The sequence below is a fragment of the Convolutriloba macropyga genome, chromosome 14 (genome assembly GCF_964194025.1).
Source record: "Convolutriloba macropyga chromosome 14, txConMacr16.3, whole genome shotgun sequence".
Classification (NCBI taxonomy): domain Eukaryota; kingdom Metazoa; phylum Xenacoelomorpha; order Acoela; family Convolutidae; genus Convolutriloba; species Convolutriloba macropyga.
The window spans coordinates 19,028,001-19,044,784 of NC_134481.1; the positions used below are offsets into that span (position 1 = coordinate 19,028,001).

At 35.4% G+C, this 16,784-nt stretch overlaps 3 protein-coding genes across 3 annotated transcripts; 1 reads left to right on the forward strand and 2 right to left on the reverse strand.

Moving 5' to 3' along the window:
• Window positions 1-742: 742 nt before the first annotated feature.
• On the forward strand, window positions 743-9,144 carry LOC142353227 (uncharacterized). The gene is made up of 3 exons (XM_075405455.1): window positions 743-946; window positions 5,022-5,482; window positions 8,827-9,144. The coding sequence occupies exons 1-3, from the start codon at window positions 754-756 to the stop codon at window positions 9,028-9,030; spliced, it is 858 nt and encodes a 285-aa protein (XP_075261570.1). The 5' UTR covers window positions 743-753; the 3' UTR covers window positions 9,031-9,144.
• A 4,467-nt stretch (window positions 9,145-13,611) lies between these two features.
• On the reverse strand, window positions 13,612-14,493 carry LOC142352874 (uncharacterized). The gene has a single exon (XM_075405029.1). The coding sequence runs from the start codon at window positions 14,491-14,493 to the stop codon at window positions 13,612-13,614; it is 882 nt and encodes a 293-aa protein (XP_075261144.1).
• Window positions 14,494-14,850: 357 nt separating this feature from the next.
• On the reverse strand, window positions 14,851-16,164 carry LOC142352875 (uncharacterized). The gene has a single exon (XM_075405030.1). The coding sequence runs from the start codon at window positions 16,162-16,164 to the stop codon at window positions 14,851-14,853; it is 1,314 nt and encodes a 437-aa protein (XP_075261145.1).
• Between the last annotated feature and the right edge of the window lie 620 nt (window positions 16,165-16,784).

Here is a 16,784-nt window from a genome sequence, read left to right on the forward strand (position 1 = left end):
CTCGTGATTTTCAGTTGACGTTGACGGATGTTCTACTGCTCAAGAGATTCTGCTTCAAAACTTCCAGCAATGTTTATTAATCGTCTGTCTGTGCGCAAAAGAAATCGGTTTAAGGAAAAACGTCAATGTACTAAAATCAGATTAGTTTTGAAAGAGAAAATGAAAGTGTCAAGTTTCAGTAAGGAAAATTTTAGTCCCCTCTATAGCAGAGAAAAGCTTTTCAAAATAATTATTCTGATCCTTGATCCCTCACAAATATTTATTCTATCGACCTGTGTTCCTGAACAACAAAACAGTTCAGAATAAAAATCCTGGTATTTATGACCTCGAATAACAGTAGCAAATTTAATCATTTTCCATTTTGAGTGCAAAGTCATGTAAAATCTGTTGTATAGACAGAATTTCTGCAGATGTAAATGTTTTAGGATGATGAGGATTATGATCTTAGATTGAAAAACTTTACAATTTTTGCATGAACTTTGTAACTGATGAATGACCTTTCCTTATGCAGTAACTATCCAAAAACGGATTGAAGAATTAGAGTTATAGAAGCAAATTGCTTCCTAAATTCACTTATTAAATTTATAGAGGGAACACTTATTTCACTGATTAAATCTTTGAAATTGAAACAAAGTATTTGTGGGTAATTCATAACAGGTGTATCTCATAACCGTTCTAGTTTTCTTTAACCCCATTCATTTAACCCAACATAATTAAACACCATTCTTTCACTTTTAAGGTGGAACTGGACATATGAAGGAGCAGAGATCTAATTGCAGATCATCGTCATCAACAGCATCGTCATCGTCGTCATCAATGCAGCAGCAGACCATTTCATTTGCAAGGAGGGAATCACGTCATCAAAGTATCTACTCAACCGAGACCTGTTCTAATAAATCCATCGCACTTTCAGAACACACTCCGGAGACTACTACTATTAACAAAAGTGATGAGAAAGTTTTCCAATTGTAAGATATCGAGTTTATTCCACACTACACCTTAACACTACTAAGCTTCTGATTTTTATTAAAATGCAACACACAAACTTGTCATTAATGGACGCGTTAAGATCTCTTTTAACATTAATCTAAAATGTCTTCCCGGATCGAGACATTTTCCAAAAATCATGTAAGAAATGCGCTGAAATGTGCTGAATTGTGCCGAATTGCGCTGAAAATTTGAGCGCTGAAATTTCAGCGCATTTCTGACAAAGTTCCAGCTTATTTCAGCGCATCATTATGTAAGATTTTTGCGCTGAATTTTTTTTTTTGAAAATTTAGCGCATTTCAGCGCATTTCTGACAAAGTTCTAGCGCCATTTCAGAGCATCATTATCTATTGTTTTGCGCTGAAGTTTGTACAATACATACTTATAGAGCCTAGAAACATCTTCCTATGTAGTTTCTCGGTTCGACACAAATCAAAAACACACTGTTTAAGCTTACAAATATATCCAGACACTCAATAGTTATGCCAAGTAGAGGCCCAAAATCATAGCAAACAATGAAGTTCCTTCTAAAAAATAGGAAATTTTACCGTTCAGTGAATTATTACAGAAGACCATGTATTCAAGAGAGATGAACTGAAGATATGTCAGTCAAATATCAGCACCGGACTCAAAAATTGACAGTACTGGCTCACCGAAGAATTAGATTTTCATTTTTAAACCAGAGCCTGCGGGAAAAATGTCAAAAGTTATCAAATGGGGCGCTCTGCAGCAAAAATCAGATGATAAAATATCATTCCTTAAACCAAAAATAATTCTAAACCAATATCCCCTAAGAGTGTCAGATTGGACAAAACAGTACCCACAGCCATCAGGAAGAAAGAGAAGGCCGCTAAAATTCTACCATAGAATGAATTTTGAAATAAGACATAAGAAAATGAAGACAAAAAATTTATGAAGCGAGAACATGAAAGCCAGCTCAAAAACAATTGGTCATTTTAACTGTCTTTGTAAATTGTTCAAATTGTTCTGAAAGGAAATAGACACGTGATAGTAACAACCCTTTGATTCACTAGCTATAATTTAATTAAAACTTACAAAATTTACCCTTATTTTTCTTCAACCGTCTACTGGGCTTCCACAATAGTCCATATTAGTTCACTGCAGTAAAGTTGATAGCTTGCCCCTCAATTGATTTTTTCCTAGCTCAGCAGTCATTTGCTAGGCGCTGTTGGTTCTAATTATTTTGACCTCTTGTGTTAACCTACACACACAACAGTGTTAACAGTTTATTTTTTAGACAAGAAATTGAGTCGATCGTTACCCAAAACGTGCAAAGAGAAAACAAATTTGACCGGATAACCTTGAGTTTCAGTTTTGAGATTTGCCGACTTCTTCTGATTAACCGCTCTGACTCTTGTTCAGTTCTAAATTTTGCTACGCGCCGAAAAAACATAAAATTGCGCGAATAATTCAATTAGTTTTTGCTTCCTCTGCCAATATTGCTTATTAGCTCTAACTCTGAAATTCGCGCCAAATCATCTAGCATTTTCAACAAAGTGTATCTCAAAACGTGTATTAATAGCCTAAAATTTGAAACAGAGGAGTTGTTTTGTAAATTGCTTCACTTCAACAGTATTTAATTTCCAAGCGCTACGTTTCTTACGATCCACAGACAATCAGGTAATTAATTTTCGTTTAAGTAGCTACTAATCCGACTTCTAAGACGCTTTACAAAACAGCAAAGCGAGTCGACAGCGCCGGAACATTTAAAAAACGTATTGCATTGGTAAACAATCTATATTTTTAAATAATTTTTTTACATAATGCATTTGATTACGTTGTATATTTCTACTTAAGAAAACAGCCACTTCGAGCTAACTTAAAGAAAAAGTTTCTATATTGTATACAATAGTTTTTATAAAAATTGCAATCAGAAAGAAGTTCGTTTTTAATATTTAGAAAAAACTATTACAGCGATTTTCCATTTTTTCAGAGTCAACTCAAAAACAACTTGTTAAATTGGCGAAAAAAGACAACTCAGGCTAAAGTATACTGGGCCTTCATTTGGTGAAGAATGAGTAATTGTCTTTTTAAAATCTTAAAGCCTCTCTAATTATGAAGTGGTCAGTAATTATTAAGTTCTGAGAAAGACCTTTGTATGAAAAGTGATCAGTAATTATTACATTCTGGAAGACTCTCTGAATAAAGAATGCCCTTATAAGGCATAAAAAGACTGGTTAGAGAAATCAAAACAATCAAGAATTAAAAATATCTTTTTTTTCTTGATTTTTTAAGGTAGAAAAAACAGTTGTAAAACGAAGCCAATGATGAATCTGCATAGTTTGTTTGTAGTCATCAGTTGATTATGAAATAAAAAAAATTACTAGATGGATGTTCCATCTTAGAATTATGAACATAAACAAAAGCGGTTAGACTAAAAAAGACGCAGAAGACAGTTTTAATAATAAAAAAAACTGAAAAGTTTACATTTCTGTAAAAAATTCTGAATAATTGTCCAACTTCGCATTATGTGGGAAAATACTTCTAAAAATCAGGGACTAACTTAGAAGATGAGCAATTTTTAAAGACCAGGTGGAGGTCAGGAATATCGACTTTTTGTTCCAATGCAAGGTTTATAGAATTTGAATCTGTAAAAGTAAATTTTCCAATACAAGGCTCAAGCAGATCAGTGAAGATTTTGGTAGGATTACTTGAGAATGCACAATTATTTTAAATATTTCTTTAAATATGGCTAACCAGCATAGTTGGTCTGTAAACTGTGAGCTTAAAGTTTGCGCTGTGTTATAAGCTACTGAAACAGTACAAAACTTGAAATCTAGAAGAGTAACTTTTGAGTAACCTTCAAATGGTTTTGATCAGTATTGACCTCTTTGGAATATAAACTGGTTTCGTTTTTTGGAACAATATTGACTAGCCCCCTTACCAAAATGGGACGACTATTCACTCCAAATCATCTAGCATTTTCAACAAAGTGTATCTCAAAACGTGTATTCATAGCCTAAAATTTGAAACAGAGGAGTTGTTTTGTATATTGCTTCAATTCAACAGTATTTAATTTCCAAGCGCTACGTTTCTTACGATCCACAGACAATCAAGTAATTAATATTCGTTTAAGTAGCTACTAATCTGACTTCTAAGACGCTTTACAAAACAGCAAAGCGAGTCGACAGCGCCGGAACATTTAAAAAAACGTATTGCATTGGTAAACAATCTATATATTTTCAAATAATTTTTTTACCTAATGCATTTGATTACGTTGTATATTTCTACTTAAGAAAACAGCCACTTCGAGCTAACTTAAAGAAAAAGTTTCTATATTGTATACAACAGTTTTTATAAAAATTGCAATCAGAAGGAAGTTCGTTTTTAATGTTTAGAAAAAACTGTTACAGCGAATTTCCATTTTTTCAGAGTCAACTCAAAAACAACTTGTTAAATTGGCGAAAAAAGTCAACTCAGGCTAAAGTATACTGGGCCTTCATTTGGTGAAGAATGAGTAATTGTTTTTTTAAAATCTTAAAGCCTCTCTAATTATGAAGTGGTCAGTAATTATTAAGTTCTGAGAAAGACCTTTGTATGAAAAGTGATCAGTAATTATAACATTCTGGAAGACTCTCTGATTAAAGAAGTGTTCAGCAATCATATTTCTCCCTCAGCTGTTCAAAATCAAATGACAGCAATCAAATCAAATCATTTTGAAGTATGCAGAAACGTATTTAGAACTAAAACACATTCCAGTCCGTTGTTATTGTCCTGTGCCCGGCCAAAGCTAATATAGCGAAAAATGTATCCTTAGCTGAAATTCAATTCGCGGCAGTTACAACTAGCTTTGAAGATGGATTAGTGCAACTTTGGCAAAATCAACGCCAAATAGATAAATCTGATTAACCAAAAACATGCTCACATGCTCATTTGTGGAATACGGTGACAACATTTGTTACCGTTTTCCACAAAATAAGCCAATTTGTAAAATTTGCGTTAATCTAGTTCAAATTCCATTTGGTAGGGGCGCTAGTCTGTAATGAAGTTAGTATATTTTCTCATCACTATAGCACTACCTTCACACGTTGCGTCAGAAACTCAAACTTCAGCGGCTATTACGCAACCATCTCCCGACGACGCCCCCGAAAACGTTATGGAAAATTCCGCCGAGCGACCTACTAACGTAACCGAAACATTGATTCCACAATCAAGTGTGTACACAATTGCCAACAATAAAGAATCGAGCCGAAATCCGAGATGCTCGTCGTTTTTATCCAAAGATACATTTTTGCAGCGATATGCAACTTCCCTAGCAGTCACAATGTTCATATGCTACAGCCCATTTTTCAACTGGAAGCTGATTTCGACCCTGGATGGGCTGTATTTTGGGTCTGGTCAGGGCTATTTTCACTCCGAAAGTGTGAAATGGTTTCTACCCTACATATCGAGTGTGACCTTCTTCACTTTGAACCTGAATGCTGTTTTCAATCCTATCATTTTTATTCTTCTGAAACACAGGTCAAAAAATTGGGTGAGTATATTTTAACATTCAAACTTCTAATACTTTTTAAACTTTCCTTAGCTTTAAATGTTAAATTCTTTTAAATTTTAGTTATTTTAACCTTCAAACTTAAAATTTGCGTAGAATTCAAAACTTATAACGTTAAACACCGTAACGTATAACCTTTCTTGATTTTTATTACATTAACTTTTAAAAGTTTTCTAACTATTTAAAACGTTTAACTTTTCACTCTAACTTAAACTTTTACTCGAGCTCTTTAAACTTTCAATACTTTTAAGACCTCTATCTTTTATCTTTTAAAACATTTTAACAATTTTAACGATGAAAATTGACTTCAGATTGCTTTCAGGGCTTTTTGGATTGTGTAGCTTCAGGGAAGAAGCAGAAAAATTATTAGTTGGCTATGTTATGTCGTTCTTTGTCTTGTTTTTTTTGGGTGGGGGGGGGAGTGTTCAGAGAGAGAAATCTTAAGTTGGAGAACGTTCCTGTCAAAATCAAACTCCTATGCATTTGAAACTGAATTTTTTAGCTAAGGCTTTTGTGCTACACAGTAGGCTTATTCGCGATAACACACTATAACAACCGAGATTATTTCAAGCTATTTAAGGAACAATTTGTTTTTTAATATTCAATTTTCAGCTTTTATTATTTTCTTAATTTGCACCAAGCTAGGAAATCGTCCATTGTCGATATAGTATTTTTAGCAGCTTAATGCTAAAGAGAAAAGCTGAGAACTGTTTCATTTTCCCAGTGAACTACAATTTTGATGTCACAAGCACTGTTAAACAAATAGTGCGTGTTTTCTCAAACTGGTTGTCAATGGTTTGCTTAGTTAATGGTTGTTTAGTTAATGGTTTGTTCAGTTAATGGTTGTTTAGTTAATGGTTTGTTTCAAATCGAAATGGATTTCAAACGGAGTTTCAGTTAACGCTTTTGTGCCTAATACGAAAAGCATTTTTGCATTTTTGCCTAATACAAAAATTGGGTCGCCATAGTAATTGATAAAGTGGGAAATATTTGCTTAGATATGGCAAAGCTATCGAGGTGAAAATGAAAATTAAAGTGCTTATTTCTCCGACGTTAATTGTTTTGGGTTTTTCCCACTCAACTCGACAAAAAATGCTGAAAGAAACTGTGTACATGCCATAACAGCATTGACTTTATGAAGCGATAGTAGAGTTTTTGTCTTAGCTCTATTTAGTTAAAATTAAAAAGTTATAAAAGGTTTAAAATCGATTAATTACATTTTACATACTTTTACATACATTTTACATTTTTTTTACATACCAGTGAACGCAAAATTTTGACGGTAATTAATTCATCTTGTTTTTCAAAGGGAAATAAAAAACAAAAATTTGAAAATGGCATTATAGTTTTTTTGAATTTTTTCAAGGTATAACAGAAAAGCAAAACAATGAAGCAAATTACGGACCTGTACCGATTAATCGTAGTGATTAGTTGAATATAAAACAAAAAAAAATCTTAGATGCCTAATTGATGTTTGAATTAATTACAAAATAGAAGGAACTTAAACTGAACTGATGTAGAAGACATATGATTTTTCTGAAAATAATTTTACATTTACAACCATTTTTTAAACGAAGTGACATCAATGTGAGGAAAATTTAATTGGTTTTCTCAATTACATCTATAATTTGAATATTTCATATATATATATATATATATATATATATATATATAGGAAGAACGTATCCATTATTACAGGAAAAAAATCAACAAGTATTTTTCTTAAAAAAAGACAAATTACATATATATATATATATATATATATATATATATTATCTTAAGTTGATTTAGAAAATGTGTTATCCGTTACGTGCCAAATAGCTGTTTTTCAGACTCATACACTGGAAAAATATTTGTCTAAGGGGTTTTAAGGTTTTTTATCCTGAGAATTATGAGCCATTAATTTACAGATTAAAATTGGGGTGAAATTAATGAAGTGTAAAAAAGTATAATCATACCTCATTCATTTCACTCCTACTTTAATCTCTATTGAATAGACTAAATAGAATTGTTTGAGAGCTAATTATCCTCAATTGTAGGAGGCTGTAAAAAGCTTACTTTTGGTTAGGTACTTTTTTATCATGCAAAGTGCATGTTTGAATTAATTACAAAGATGAAGGAGTTTATACTGAAACTGATGCAGAAGACGTGAGTTTCCTGAAAAAAATATTACACTTATAAATTTTTTCATTAAAACGAAATGACATCAATGTGACGAAATTTCGATTGTTTTTCTCTATTACGCCTATAATATGATTTTTGTTTATATATTTATATATATATATATATATATATATATATATATATATATATATATATATATATATATATATAAGAACATATCACTTATTACGGGAAAAGTTACTTGGAGAAAATCGACAAATATTTTGTAGATATAAATACATTTTAAATATATTATTTTAAATTAATTAAGAAGATAGTATTATCGGTTGCGTGCCAATTAGGCGTTCCTTAGATTCATACACTGGAAATAAATTTGCTTTTAACTATTGAGTTGTAAGCTTTATTATGCTGAGAAATTTGAATCAATAATTTTACAGAATATAAGAGGGTTGATATTAATGAGGTGTGTAGATTATAATCATTCATCATTCATTTCACCCCTATTTTAATCTCTATTGATTAGACTAAATTGAATTGATTGAGAGCTAGTTATCCTCAATTATAGGTGGCTCAAAATCGGGGTGAATCAGTTAGGGGTAGATTATTATTGTAGGGTTAAACGATATAGAGGTTAAAAACGTCGCGGTTAAAATATAGTTGGTTAAAAGAATGGGGGTAAAAATACAGGACACCGTTTGGAAAAAAAACTTAGCACAAACTTCTCAAAGACTCTTTGATATCTAATTTAGGTCGCAAAGTAATCGGTAACAGAATTTGCTAAATCAATATTCAGATTGAGATCGTTCCTGCTTAAACAGTCCTCGCAAATCAGCTACTTTGTTTATGTAGTTAATTATTAACTATTACCTAGGATCACAGTCACAAACCTTGGATAATATCGACAAAGTTTTGTCAATTAAAGTTAGGTTGTTATGTTTTTTGCACGGATTGTAGTAACGGATTGAAACAATTTCGAGGCAACTGGGTAAGCAGTAAATAATTTTCTCCACCGTTTACAACCCTAATCTTACAACCCAAAAGTCCGATCATTAGTCAGCTTATTTCTGATCACGTCTGGTTTTGTCTGGGTGGTTTCTGATCATAGCTGTTTTTTTATTTGAACGAGTCGGATCACTAACAGACCCTTCAACCTGCGTTCCACTGATATGGGCAAGAAATAATTAGTAAAATTTCTTTTACAGAAGAAAAACAAGATGGATAGTGCTGCAATTGAGATGAGAGGGAAGCTCAGCTCCATTTCGTTTGATCACACCCGAACATTGACCATGTCCAGTCATAATCTGACAACTGTACATGGATCTATCTACGTATCGACTAGTCCGCAAAATAATTCTGTAAATGCAGATCTACCGCATTATGAAACTTCTCAACGAACAATTGTCTAAATGTTCTGACTTTTGTTGAAACTTTTGAATACTGACGATAGACTTTTTTGCTGTTCTTCCCATGCTATATCTGGTTTGTTGACTCCCCTCCCCCGTCTGCCCCCCTTCCCTGTATCGGTGGATTAATTTTATACCCTCTAAACCTCTAACAATCTCGGGCACTTTTACACACAGGGACGTGTGCTGTTATAACAGCACATATTATGAGGAGGAGGGGGGAGGAAAGTGAGAGGGGTTGAAAACTGGCAAATAATGTGCGGCATCAAATGGTATTCGAACAATTATTTTGAAAAAGAGACTTAGGACAAATATTCGCTTTGATGGATTGATATTTGTAAGAAGTATCAGCAATATAGTCAAAAATTTTTCCTCAGAAATTAATTTTAGATTTCAGTTCCTATCATTGAATGTAGATTGATATCATTAATTGGTGTTATAATAATTTGTAGTGCTATTATCCGTTTTCAAATTGCAATTTAATAAAAATTTATTTAGTGAAAAGTATTTTTTGCGTGGTCATAACCATCATTCGTGGTCGTGGTCGTATCCAGAATACCAAAATTTTAAAATCATGGCAAAATATGCACACACAGACGCGTAAAATCCACTTCGGATCTTAACTTTCTCGTTTTCTAAATACAATCCTTGATTTTCTCAAGTAATGAAGCGATTTAGAATCTTCCAGCTGAACATTTGCAAATAATCTTACAAGGCAATGCATAGCTCTTCCTGTTTTCCTAATCATGCAAAAACCTGGAAACGAGAATATCAAACCTGAAAAAAAGTCAAAAAGATTTGATATTGGGGGGCAAGTCCTGGAGTATATTTGAAAGAATTGATTGAGAAATTTGAAATTCTTGAATTGAGCAGCAGAAAATTGAACATTACGAACCAAACTGACATAAGAAAATTTTCAAAAATTTCAATATTAATAGGTGTTGTGTCGCAACACCTATTTTTGTTAATTATAATTGCTTTAAAGTTTTAAATGCTTTATGCTTAAGAAGAACTCAAGCTCAAAAGGAAAAAAAACGTTTGTGATAAAATCAGATGAAATTATGATATCTTAGTTCAAATCACGTGGTAATTTATTGTTGCATTTGTTGACGAAGTCATCTAGAATTGAAGTTTTGAAGCTCTCGAAATATGAAGGTCAAAAGGTTGTTTACCGCAACATAACCCGGCCTCCTTGAACGAGTTCAAAAGAAAAGTAATATTGAAGTCACTTGAGACCATTTGACACAAGTTACTTCAAAGAAAACTTTTGACGAGGAAATTGTTTTCTGAAAATTGATTGATGTTTACCTTGTTGTCATCGTCGTAGTCGTAGTCGTCATCAACCTCCTCATGGTCATTATCATCATCATCATCATCATCATCATCATCATCATCATCATCATCATCATCATCATCATCATCATCATCATCATCATCATCATCATCATCATCATCATCATCATCATCATCATCATCATCATCATCATCATCATCATCATCATCATCATCATCATCATCATCATCATCATCATCATCATCATCATCATCATCATCATCATCATCATCATCATCATCATCATCAGCATCATCATCATCATCATCATCATAATCATCATCATCATCATCATCATCATCATCATCATCATCATCATCATCATCATCATCATCATCATCATCATCATCATCATCATCATCATCATCATCATCATCATCATCATCATCATCATCATCATCATCATCATCATCATCATCATCATCATCATCATCATCATCATCATCATCATCATCATCATCATCATCATCATCATCATCATCATCATCATCATCATCATCATCATCATCATCATCATCATCATCATCATCATCATCATCATCATCATCATCATCATCATCATCATCATCATCATCATCATCATCATTATCATCATCAGCGTCATTGTGGTCATCATTGTTGTTGCTCTCATGAATGTGAATGATTAAGAATTAGCGTGACGGATTTCAAATTATTTATTGCTGATGTTTTTGACTTGAATATTGATTGCTCATTATCTAGGGAACGCTTATCTTTCGGTCTTGTTGTATTACTATGGGCTGTGCTGCTGACGTGTCAATCCTCATCCATTGAGTCATCCACTGTCTTCCATTCGGATAACTGAGATTCTGATTTTTCCTTCTCCAATGAAATAAGTCGGCTGACTGGTCCTATGTGGAGTCCTGCTTGAATTCTAACTTGGACGACACGATCTTGTCATTTCCGTCGAAGAGTTTTGTAATCCTTGCCAGTGGCCATAGCATTGGAGGCGTGATGTCTTTCTTGATGATAACAATGTCATTGACGGCGTACTGTTTCTTGTTATCGTGCCATTTTGGTCGATGTCGAAGTGTTGTCAAGTAATCCACGGACCACTTTTCCCACAATTGTCTGACAATATTGTTGATGCCTTTGAACTTTCGGTTCAGTGTCCGGTTGTCTTCTTGAGATGGCTCCGGCAAAGCTGTTAGTGGGCGTCCAATAAGAAATTAAGCCGGTGTTAGCGCTGAGGGGTGATTGGCATCGCTAGAGGGGGCTTTCAGCGGGCGAAAATTGAGGATGACCTCAATTTGAGTGATCAAGATTGTGAAATTCTCTAAAGACATCTTTGTTGTCGCCACAGTCCTGTAAAAGTGTCTCTTCATGGATTTTGTTGCGGCCTCCCAGAGAAATCCGAAGTTAGGCGTCCGTGGAGGAATTGTCAACCAGTTTATCTGCTGTCCTGTAGTGAAGGCATCTACCAGTTCCTTGAAATCTCTGTCCATTAATAATTTACGAAACTCAAATTCTCCCTGAGTTCCAATGAAAATCCTTGAGTTGTCCCTATAAATATTTTCGGGCAGTAGTCCAAACCAGTGTGGGTGAAAGCAAATGATGAAAGAACACGTTCTGTTGGCAGATGTCTCATTTGCGGCTGAAGAATCCTGGCGACGTGGCGAATGCAAGGCTTGCAGTTGTAAATAGTTTTTTTTGACAGCTGATAGTTCTCCAGGTATCCAAATTGTTTGCCTAAGATAAAACAATGTTAACTGTGGGCCTCCAAGTAAGTTCCTTGCATGAGCTTCCCGAATCAGAAGCAATGTGATTGGCGAATCTTTGGGAATCAGGATAGAAAACTTTTTGTCAATGTTGTATGGCGAGTTTGCTAGTCGTCCGCCCACGCAAAAACCTTTATTGTCTGAGTCGTAGAAGGGAAAAAGTGTGAAAAGTCGTCCTCTTTTTGGCAAGAGCTTTATTCTTAATTTTGTGGTACGGTTGATTAATTCTTCTTCACTTGTACTTACATGTTGCTGCAATTTTTTGAAACTTGTTGGTTTATCTACACTAATTGAACTGTACCATGCTTACCTAGCTGAAGCTTACCTGTCTTGCCTACTTCAATCTTACCAGCCTTACCTAACTCAGCCTTACCAACCTTACTTACCTCACATTGATCAAACTTACCTACTTTAACCTTACCAACCTCATCTTTACCTACCTCAACCTCAAAGGGTTTATGACAATACGCGTTGTCCGAATTCTTGTTACCTTTCGCTTCTGTCATTGATGAAGATGATTGACTAACAATGGCATCAAACTCTTGCAAGAAAATTTTTTGAATCAAACTGTATATGTCAATCCGTCCTTGATAAAGATCTGAAGAGCTGAAATGACGAAGCGATTGGAATTCAGATGCTATTGCAGCTTCCGATTTTTTCTGTTGACATCGTTGTGACGTTAGATTCCTCTTCTGTGAGTAGAATTTGGTATCGGATTGTGTTGGATCTGTTCTGCTGGCAAAGGTCTTCTGGCTTTGTTATTTAGCCTTCTGAATAAACTTTTTGACAAAACAAAAAATTCGAACCAGTTTTCGAAACGAGGATATTTGATGAATTAGCTGAACTATTGAGTTGTTCTCCTGTGTAGCAACCATTGTCGTTTGCATCAGTGTTTCTCTTTGCACTTCATTGTTCACTGCGGGCTGATGTTCCTCAATTGATTCCGCCTTCGGCCAATAATCTTCGCTTTTTTCTAGCCAGTGGGGTCCACTCCACCAAAGGCTGTGTTCAGCTGGGTTTGCGGCTGAGATCCTTCGTGATGCGCAATCAGCAGGATTCTCCTCCGTCGGTACGAAATTCCAATTGTTGGATGAAATGATGTTCTGAATTTTTGCAAAAAAGGTTGGCAAAGAATGTCTTCCATTTTCTTTGGTTGTCTTGCAGCCAAGCAAGTGTTACCGTTGAATCTGTCCAAGCGTACACTTTTGTACCTTTGTTGTCGGGAAACGCTGACCGCTCAAAGATGATGATACCGCTTTTACCAAATTTGCTCTAAGAAGTGCTGCACAAAGTTCCAACCGGGAACGCACAAGCTCCTTATTGGTGCAACTCTGGTCCTTGCTGTCAACATCCTTGTGTGAACCGATCCGTCGAGAGATTTTCGTATATAAAATGCGGCGTAGGCTCTAGTGGAAGCATCACAAAAGACGTGAAGTTCAATGTCTGATGATGCTGGAGAGGTTGAAAATACTTTTCTGGGCAGTGTAAAACTTTTTAATTCCCGCATTTGAAGTCTTAGTCGGCTGTACTCTTGCTGAAGTCTTTCGACAAAGCTTCGTACCGTCTAAGTTGGTCCATCCAAAGCAGTTGCACAAAAGACTTGAACTGTATTATTGTAGATGAAAGCCATCCCAAAGGGTCAAACAGCCGGATGACTTCCGAGAGTTTTTCGCGTTTTGTAGATGGTGTCTTTTCGTCCAGTTTTGCAATGAAACTGAACTGGTCTGGATTTGGGTTCCATTTGACGCCTAAAGTTTTCATACTGTAGTCGTCGCTCTTAATTGTCATCTCGTCGGTAGTTTCTCGAAAGTTTGCAGGTAATCTTTCACCAAGTTCTGGGTTACTTGAAGTCCTTTTGCGAATCTCTAACCCTGCCTGTGAAAGAACTGCTATGATTGAGTTCTGTAGTTTCATTGCACTTTCCAGATCGGGTGTTTTAGTCAAGAAGCCGTCGACGTGCATGTCTGTCATGATTCTTAGCTGTACATTTTTGTCCGTAACATCTTCCGGTAAAACCTGTAAGGGACGAACAGACTGGAACGCTGATGATGCTATTCCGTACCTGACACGTGTCATCCTAAATGACTTAATATCAGTTGAGTTTGATTCCTTCCAAAATAGTCGATGATAGTCTTTATGTTCGGCGTCCAGTTGCACTTGTCTGTAAATATTTGCAATGTCTGCTGAAAGCGCTACAGGATACATACGGAAACGTATCAAGATGCTGAATAGATCTTGCTGGATCTTGGGTCCCACCATCAGTCTATCGTTCAAAGAAATGCCACTGGTAGTCTTCGTTGAACCATCAAAGACTACACGCAGCTTCTTAAGTGTACTTGAGTCCTTGAACACACAGTGATGGCTGAGATAATAGTTTTTCTCTATTGGCAGTTTCATCTTTTTTTGCGGGTTTTTATTCTATGTGTCCTAGTTTGATGAACTCATTGATGAACTCGTTATATCGTCTTTACAGATCAGGCTGTTTTTTAAATCTATGAAGAAGACTTCTAAGACTTGGTCGTGCTTGCTGCTGTGAATCCCCCAGTTCTCCAATTTCTTTCTTAGAGGGAAGTTTTACGATGAAGCTTCCTTCAGCGCTTCTTCGTGTGGTTGACTTGATGTGTTCTTCACATCTTCTTTCTTCGTCGGTCTGGTGTTTAGTTACAGGCGCTGTAAACTGTCCTCAATTGATGACACAAAGTAGGTTTGCAAATTGGAAGAATTGGAAGTTTGCACGTTTTCGCGGCCGATTACTTACCAACCGAATACTGAGAGTCGATAGGTAACAGGAATGCTTGGTTCTTTCAGTCGGTTGTTCTCAATCATCAAGTATTTGTAGTGTTCAGCTCCAACGATCAGGTCAACTTGAGCGGGCTTGTTAAAGTCAGGATCAGCCAACTGTAGTTCCATTACTGTCTCCCAATTTTTTATGTTGATGTACCGAGAAGTCAAATTGCTTTTCATTTTTGTCAAAGCTGACGCGTCAATGATAATTGATGCTTTGTTTTTTGGTTGAAGGCAAAGGTCAACCAACCCGCGATTAGCTGAGACTTCATTTCCTCCCAGTCCAAAAACACGAGTATTGTTCCTCTTTCTCCTTAGCTGAAGTCTTTGTACTGCAGATTCAGTTATCAGAGTATTCTGAGATGCAGAGTCCAGAATTGCTCGCAGATATACGATTTCTCCTTTGACATTAACAGGAATAATTAAAGTCTGGAGAAAAATTTTCTGTGTCTTGTCTTCATGGGTGAGGGCTGCTATTATCTGTTGATCAATAGTTATTTGTTCTGCATTACTGCTGGAAGCTCCACATGTAACCTTTTCCTGTTCCTCTGCTTTGGCTTTGCGACAGTTTCCAAACAATTTTTTCACTTGATTGTCGACTTGATGCGCTTCTTCTGGATGCAACAAAGTGTGATGTTTTCGTCCATATTGCCGGCATGAAGAACCTTCGAAATTCTCTGCTCGGTGTCCTTGTCGTAGACAATTGAAACAAAGTCCTTTGACTTTGTTCAGCTGGGCTGGGTCCGTGACACCTAAACCTTTGAACTTCCCAAAATTGAAAGTTTGTTGTTCCTCTTCACAACATTCGCATTGCTGATTCGTTGTTGTGACATGAATGTGAAGTTGTCTCTGTAATTGATTTTGTTTCGAATGTGACCGTTTTTTGGTATTTGATGAACTGTTGCTTGGTACTGCTGACTCCAAGGCTTGAACACGTTCCTCCAAAAAAGTCTTTAGTTCCTGATAAGTCTGTGGTCTTTTCCCTTTCAAAGATAGCTCCCAGAACTTTCGTGTTTTGGTGGGCAGTTTTTCTGCAATCAAGTAGACAAAGAAGGGGTCCTGATGTTCAACTGGTTGTTCCATAATGCGAAGAGAAAGTATGTGCTCGTTCATTGTGTCGACAAGGTTTCGTAATTCCCGCGTGTTTTCATTTGAAACTGGTCGATAGGAGACAGTTCCATGGGTATGGGCTCGCAGTATTAATCTTTTGTTGTCATATCGGTTCTGCAAAATTTCCATTGCAACATCGAAGTTGTCGTCGGTGACTGTGATTGAAGTTAACATCTTCGAAGCTCCTTCTTTCACTGTTGACTTCAGGTACTGTAATCTCAAACTGTTTGTCAATTGGTTGTTTACCGCAACAATAAGGATAGTATGTGGATATTTAAAAATAGATATTTTTGGCAATAAGTTGTTGGAAACCTATTTTTCTCAAGAATAGCAAAAAAGAGCGAGGAAACCCGCATCTTACATTGGCACGTACGCGATAAGCAAGAGCAGCTTTTTTCTAAAAAACAAAACTGTCAAAAACTTAAAGTGTCAAAAAACAGGAAATGCTAAGGATTCCTGCCGCTAAAGTCACTACCTTAGCAATATTTAAATCAATCCGGTTTTATGTACTATTACATTAAACAACGCTTAATAAACTGCGTTGATAGGGGTAGTTTTCATACATTTTTCTCAATCTTAATGCGTGGACAAAACTTCAACGTTGATTAACCCCGTGAATAAAGATTCAAACTTAGCAGTGAATAACATTCTCATATAAAAGATCAAATAAAAAAGAAATGAATTATTTTGTTAAACGATCCTTAGGAAAAAACAAAATAAATTTTAACTCAAAATTAAATTTTTTGAACTAATCCAATTAACAAATACAATCACAAAGACCATTATCAGAAATA